Below are 7,319 nucleotides of genomic sequence, written 5' to 3'. Positions count from 1 at the left end.
CAAAACTTCAAATGCTGTTTACATGTTAATGCATTGCTAATAATAACAGTCCATTAATATAATATTAAGTATTTTAAAACTGACAGCGTGTATTCTGATCTACATTGTAGTATCACTGCTTTTACTTAAGGAAAGGATTCTGTAGCTTTGAAGCTAACTTTTAAGGCTTCAAAGGCCATTTTACTTACTAAAGTTTTTAATTCAGGACTTATTTGTAGATAAGGTGTTAACCATTTATTGAATTATTCGAGACAACACATAAATCTTTGATGGGAAGTGAAACCAAAGTGGGTATGAAGCACAACAAGGCCACCACAATCCCACTTGTTGTGGACTGCCACACACAGGCAGCCCCCCCGACAACAATAGCTTATTAGAGAGTTACAATAAGGGACAAAAGGGAATATTACTTCAAGTGTCATAACACGACTGTGAAATTACTGTTGTGGACGAACAAACGTACCGTAGTTGTAACAGTGAACCCCCTCCCCTGCACTCAGCTGTTTACCTTGACTGTCCATATTTGGGCCGGGCGTGGTGTCGCTCTGCCTGGGAGCCAGTCAGCACTTGCTCACGGCCTCGAGTGAAGGAAGTGAGTCATGCTTACGGTAACGTTACGTCTCTGTTGCAGCAGCAACGAGAACTGAACAGAGAACAAGGAAGCAACGTGCTGAACCATAATAACTCCAACACAGCAGCGCTGAGGGACACGCAGCCACGATACGACGGGGAGCCGAGGACACGCGGACCACTCTGCGTATCTACAGACTATTTAAACATTTATTTATTTATTTAAAAAGCGTGAGTACCATTTTGTTTTGTTCTTTTTTTAAACTTTGGACTGACTTGTTTTGTCTTTAAACGTGTTCTGTTGATCGTGTGTGTTGTTTTAATGTGCGCTCGCTGGCTATAATTTGTCGCCGTCGCGTTCGTCCCGGTGTAGTTGTCGGTCAACATTTAAAGTCGCTGGCTTTTATGCCTCCGTCGATTAATTTTAAGGTTTTTTTTTTCTTTCTTTCTGTCTTTATGACATTGGTGTTTCTCTCCTACTTATTTGTATGTGTACTAACTCACTTCTAACTCCATCTAACTGGGCTTTTTTTGTTTTTAATTTTTATTCCTACACTATTAAACTATTATACTGCCTTGTTTCGCTGTGGTAACTCAACAGTGAATCTTTTCTACCGAAAATACACCCGCAGGTTTGTTTCTACTATCTTTCTGAATTTCCACTGCGGGGGTTTCCGCACTGTCAGAAAACCCAAATGGGTTATTTCCAGCGTGTATAGCGTGAAGTTTCCCTTATCACAGCAGGCAGAAAAATAGAGGGTGATGAATGAATCCGCTTTAGTCTTTGATCTTTTTGTCTTTATGTAATATATGTCCATACACAGACACACACACACACACACACACACGTGTGTCCCCTCCTTGGGTCGCACAGTTGTTGGTGTCTCCTTTGTTTCAGACAAACGCGAAAAGAAGTTTCGCTGTCAGCCATGGTAAATACGGAGGAAAGCAGATAAAAGAGCTCCTACCCGTAACTGTCTGTCAGTTGCATTTGCAAACCACTGCTCAGACCCGATTACACTGATTGTGTTGTGACATGTCTTATTTGGCTTAATTTTGGGAACATATATTGAGGTTATGGTTTGCTAAACACACTGATGCCAGCAACAGGTTATTCAGTTGTCTAAGTTGGAGTAAAACCCTGAAACTGCAGTATAAGCAGCCCTGGGGGCTCATCTCAGTCTGCCAGTGGGTCAAGTTGTTGTGTCCCTACGTAAAATCAAAACGGTATCAGCAGACTCTGTGATAATGGGAGTAGGTCATTGTACAGTAAACAGACAGACAGTAAACATGGTGTGCAGACTGAGGAGACAGCTCTGCTCATCATGGCTGGACAATTTTTTTTTTTCAGGGCACAGCTGAGCCTCTGATTAGATCAGAGACATGACACTAATCAGTAATCAGAGAAAACAAACACCTTCATTGATGTGAAGGTTTTTCCTCTAGTATCTACAAACGTTCATCATTAATGTGGTGTGATGCAATCCAGTTGAAAACATGACTCACATTGTACTGAATCAGTAGTGATATGTGGGATATTGCTGTAACTGAACACCTGGCTCTCAAGGACAAAAACGGCATGGCATGATAATCAGAAGATATTATTTTAGCAGTGTTACGTGTTGTCCTGTGAAAACCATCTAGCTCCAAAACATCAGCTTCCTTGGGGGAGAAAAGCAGTCTGTTTCAGCTTTGTGACTGTGTAATTTTCCAATAATCCAACAGGTTTTTAAATTATTTATTTAGTTGAAAAAGTAGGAGAACTTTCTCAACCCATAAAAGAACAGTCGATCCTTCAGTTTAGAGCTGAAAGGATTAGTACATTAACTGATTACCCGGCTTAAAGAAATTTAATCAGAAACAGTTTTGATAATCAGTTAATTCCTTACGTAATTTTAAAGCGTAAATACAAAAAAAAAAAAGAAAATCTGGATACAGCTTCTCATTGGTGACTATGTACTAGTTTTGTTCATCCTATGTGTTACTAAACTGAATTTCTGTAGCTTTTTTTGTTTTTTACTGTTGGTTTGATGGACCAAACAAGATGTTTGAATATGACAACTTGCTCTTTGTGAAACTGCGATGGCCACTTTTCACTATTTTCTAACACTGTATGAACCAAACAAAGAGATTCATCAAGGACATAAGGATCAGATGAATCAGTAATTAGATAATTTTATCACACTGATATATAAACTAAAACGCTTAGTTTTTTTAATTTATTAGTTTTATTAGTAGAGTATTTCATAAATAACAATTCTAAATGAAAAACTCTGAATGTTAAAGAATAAGAGGGACAAAAACTCTTTATGGTTTCAGTGTTTTTCAGTCCCAAAATGCTTTGAAACATCCACTTATGGCTCTGTCAACTAAAGCACCTTATCTGTTTTGAATTCCTGTGGCTTCTTTAACACAGTGTTAGGAGGAATTCAAGTACAAGGCCACTTTAACATTCTTCACAGTTCAGTCTTCACCCAAAGTGAAAGACCTACCAGAAAAACCTGTGTTCATGTATATGTGTCAGACAAAATGACATCCTGCAGGTCAGCGTGTTGCGAGATTTATAACCTTTTGCTGGTGGAGGCTGGCAGTGAAAATATTTAGCTGCTGCAGAATGGAAAGCAAAACAGTTATGTAACCGAGGATGCAACAACAACAACACAAGGAATACATGCAATTTGACCCTGTTTACCTTGCAGACTAATGACTGACCGAACTGACAGAGCTGTTTCTTGAACATCTAAACATAAGGCTGATATCACATTGATGCTCTCAAAGTTCATGTAATGGCAGAGCATATCTGTTAGGGCTTTAAAGTTGCTACTACTTTTACCTATGTCACAGGTTCATTGCTGCTCTTGGGGGAAGGCTGTGGCTGCATCTTTCAGGTCATAATAGTAATTTTCTCTCACAACATATTACACAAGCTGAAGCAATAGTGGTCTGTTTCAAGCCACAACAACAAATGACTGTCTGCACCTCAGAGTTCAAGGCACGCGTTTCTCACCAGGGACATCAGCAAGGTGTTAGTGCGCTGCAGAGTTTGGACTGCCTTGGCCTTTATTGAGCACACTCTTCTCTTCTGGTCAGCCTGACACTGGCGCTCGCCTCAACCAGACATGTTATCAGTAGATAAACAGCACAGTGAGCTCATTAGATTTGCATGTCAACACGGCAGTGCTAGTTTGCATCTTGTTTGCCAGTATACAAACTTTAGCCTTTACCGACACGGCTCCGTGTTGACAGAGCTGCGTCCGTAGCTGTTAAATCCCCAGTCATCTTTTGCATATGCTTGACACAGAGCTCACCTGGTGCGTAATAAAAATACAAGGTTCAGGTGCAACTGCACAGGGAAGTTTTTGCTGCAGCCGAAGTTCCTGCTCCCCCACATCTTATCGAAGGGAAGTCACAGTCTTTGACCTAAAAGTCAGATCACTCTGTGTCTTTGCGCTTTGGTTTGAGGGAAAAAAAAAAGAGAGCGTGATGCCACATACTCATACAGACACACACAAACAGCCAGATGAATTTGTTGGCAACCTCAACTAATTTTTTTTTCTTTTCTTTTTTTTCTTCTCTTTCTGCAGACATCATGAAAAGAGAGGTGAAGACTGGAGTCAACTTTCTCAAACGCCTGGTTGTGGCACGTGGCAAGGTTGATGAAGCCAAAGCAGAATTGTTTGCTGAGAAGCTCCAGAAACTTTTATGTGACAAATATGCTGACCACTGGTACCCTGACTGTCCCAGCAAAGGCCAAGCATACAGGTAATTACCCAAAACTAAACCCCACACATTTTCCACTGAATGTAATGTTTTTCTCAGAAACAACATTGGAAACATTGGAGTTTTATGAGACCCACATAAGTAAATACAGAATCTTTAATCTTTAATCCTTCACAGATGCATACGGATAAATAATGGAGCACTTTGTGACAAAGAGGTCCTGAAGGCATGTGAGGAGAGTGAGCTCACACCCAGTGAGCTGGCATTACCGTCTGAAATCACTCTGTGGATCGACCCACTGGAGGTGTGTGCAAGGTGAGTCACTGAGTGGCCTGCTGAGGCAGAGGCAAAGGATGACACACAGACAGACACACTTCAGCATTTCTCAGTCTTTACAAGAATTTTGAGTAAGCTTGGTCATGATGCCGTAAAATGAACAAAAATATGTGGGAGGTAAAAAAGTAGGAATATGGATGACAGTTAAATGTAAAATGACTAGTGTGTGTGGTTTAAAATAACCCACTCCCTCTTTACAGATCTGGAGAGAACAGCAGGCCCTTCACAATAGCCTGTTTCACAGAGGAAGAAGAAGATGAGAAAGGCGTGAAGGGAGAACAGGACGACTCCTCGGTGGACTCAATAAACCTGGACACGTCAGATTACCACTCTGCTACCTCTTCAGACTGTGGTTCCACTGCATCGAGTGACACAGAGGAGGAGGCAAAGGATGGCGAGATGGAGGGAGAACCAGAAAAAGAAGAGAAGGAGGTTGTCAAGAAGGAAGCAGCAGAAGGCGACACCTACACGATAGTGATGGTGCCCAGGATTCGGAAGCGACATGGAGAGGGACCAAATAAGGTCAAATACGTCAGAAATTTGGTACGTTTTTTGGGGGGAGGGGACCATCTGTTTGTATCTCACAATTAAATGCCTTAAAAGATAAGGCTGATTAATCCGCATCTGAAAATAGTCCCCAACAAATGCGCCAATTGCTTTTATTTCAGTAACATTTGCCAACTAAAAAAAGAAAAGGTTGTTTTAGGAAATTACTGAGACTTTGGGGGAAAGAAATAAAAAAAATGATCAGCTTTCAAAGAGTTTTGTCCTCAGTGCTTGTGGCTAAGTGCCACAGACAAGAGGGAGAAACAAGTTGAGGCATTGCTGGTTTTGGCCTTCTTATGGTATTTGTTGACAGTATGAAAAAAAATATATATATATTTCATACATACTTACAGGGATTTCTCAGTGTGTGTAACCTAAAAACATTAGCAGTGCTTTATTATATAACAAAAACAACAAAATGTGACAAACAGAAGATACAATCTCAGCCACAGAGCTGCTGTGTTGACTCTGTCTTAACTACTGTGTTGAAAAAATGGATGGTGAATTGTTTGATACACACCCACAACATTACGTTACACCCCTGAAAAGTACAGAATTCATGTGTGTTTCATATATCAGACGTAAGCTACTTGTTTTGGCTATGAGCCGCTGCTGCTCTTCAGTCTTTCCCATGTGATAAAGTTTCAGTATTGTATGTTCCAGAAAGGAACCAGACAAAAATGTGTTTGACACCCATGCTGGAAAGTGTCCACCATCCCTGCTAATCTCTTGTACTCCTTCCAACCTTTCTCTCCGTTCAGCTCCCTGCTAGCCTCCAGTACTTCTACCACCCTGCACCAGTTTGGCCTCAGTACAAAAAGGGCGCTCCAGTGTTTCTCACCACAGTGTGTGCACCTCCGGCTGCGCCGCCTCCGCCACAGCAGGTATTTGGCTACTACATCTTGCCGCAGCCGTCTCCGCAGTTCATTCTGCCTCAGGCCGCTCTGCAGCCCTGGGGAGCTGTGAAGGGTTAAACCATCCAGGAACTGTGGGGTGAAGGCGGATAGAGCATTATAAGCTCCTTCAACTGAGCCGTGTCCTGTCAGGTCTCTGAGTTCAGCTAAACTTGGGCCAAAAAGAACATTTTCACTGTATAGCTCACAGTTATTCCTTGCACAGCCTGTAATAATTTATCTTCCCTTTTAAAATCTGGTGACTTGTAACTGATCGCTTGTGCTCCACTGAACTTGATGAAAACTGTTTTGCTTTTAGCTATTTCTTAAACTGTCAGATCTGCACTGCTGATTTTTTTTTTTTAAACGTACTGTAGATGTTAAAAATGACTTCAGTCACGGGGTGCTTGGACTAGCTCAGGGACTCTCAGCAATATGCTCAATGCCAAATAATTATCTTTTCATTTGTTATTTCTGTTCTGTTATTTCTATGTGATCCACTGTGTGTCCTTCACAGTTAATCAGTGTAAAATGTGATTCAGGGTCTTTTCGTAGCTAGAGTAACAATATCTGTATATTAAGAATAATATTTTTACTAAACTGATTGTAAATAATTTAGACAGATTGATGCACACTTTCTAATATTACTGTAGTTTTGTTGTAATTTATTTAGCCACCAGTAGATGGCACTCAACTCACAGCTAACACATGAAATTGTATATTTTTTTATTAACAGTGGCTGCTCAATATCGATTCACAGAATACAAAAATGGTTTCACACTGCTTAAACACTTTTTGCTGTCAACACAATGTACCGATATGCTCCTTAATCAGCTGTATCTCTTTTATGGCCTGCTTAAAGCTGTGTTGGTTTTTTTGTTTTTATTGGGAAAAAAAACCTCGTTGGTGAAAATCCGCTTTTGCTACAGATCATGAGCACAAACACATTTCCCTCACTGATTCTTATGTACTGAGATTATTTAAGTATTTTTATTAAGCATATTTATTTACTACCCATGCAACTTTGCAGCTCATCTGCCGGCCTAAGCATCGTTTTGTTTTTGTATTCTGCATCAGCCATTTACTTTTTTGTTTTTTTTTTTTTTTACTGCAGCGGATTAAAGCAACTTATTCCTAGAACTGGTGTTCTCTTGCTTACTGTATCATCAGTACTTTCGAAACTACTTGAACTCATGCTGTCACTCAGAGCAGGACAGTGATTACCGTCAGAAGGAGGAGCAGGATGCTGCAGCG

The 7,319-nt window shown here is 40.6% G+C and overlaps 1 protein-coding gene across 1 annotated transcript; it reads left to right on the top strand.

Annotated features, from left to right (window-relative positions):
- The first annotated feature begins 643 nt into the window (after positions 1 to 643).
- Positions 644 to 7,202, top strand: si:dkey-79d12.5 (maternal B9.15 protein). Its single transcript, XM_041043864.1, has 5 exons — positions 644 to 801; positions 4,155 to 4,332; positions 4,468 to 4,605; positions 4,827 to 5,169; positions 5,934 to 7,202. The coding sequence occupies exons 2-5, from the start codon at positions 4,160 to 4,162 to the stop codon at positions 6,144 to 6,146; spliced, it is 867 nt and encodes a 288-aa protein (XP_040899798.1). The 5' UTR covers positions 644 to 801; positions 4,155 to 4,159; the 3' UTR covers positions 6,147 to 7,202.
- Positions 7,203 to 7,319: the final 117 nt, after the last annotated feature.

The sequence above is a fragment of the Toxotes jaculatrix genome, chromosome 8 (assembly GCF_017976425.1).
Source record: "Toxotes jaculatrix isolate fToxJac2 chromosome 8, fToxJac2.pri, whole genome shotgun sequence".
Classification (NCBI taxonomy): domain Eukaryota; kingdom Metazoa; phylum Chordata; class Actinopteri; family Toxotidae; genus Toxotes; species Toxotes jaculatrix.
This window is presented reverse-complemented; position numbering and strand designations above follow the sequence as displayed.

Excerpts from the sequence above, each read along its gene's own strand:
- si:dkey-79d12.5 (XM_041043864.1), top strand. The coding sequence starts at position 4,160 with ATGAAAAGAGAGGTGAAGACTGGAGTCAACTTTCTCAAACGCCTGGTT. Across the intron at positions 4,333-4,467 it reads AGCAAAGGCCAAGCATACAG|ATGCATACGGATAAATAATG; the intron begins GTAATTACCCAA and ends AATCCTTCACAG. Across the intron at positions 4,606-4,826 it reads CCACTGGAGGTGTGTGCAAG|ATCTGGAGAGAACAGCAGGC; the intron begins GTGAGTCACTGA and ends CCCTCTTTACAG.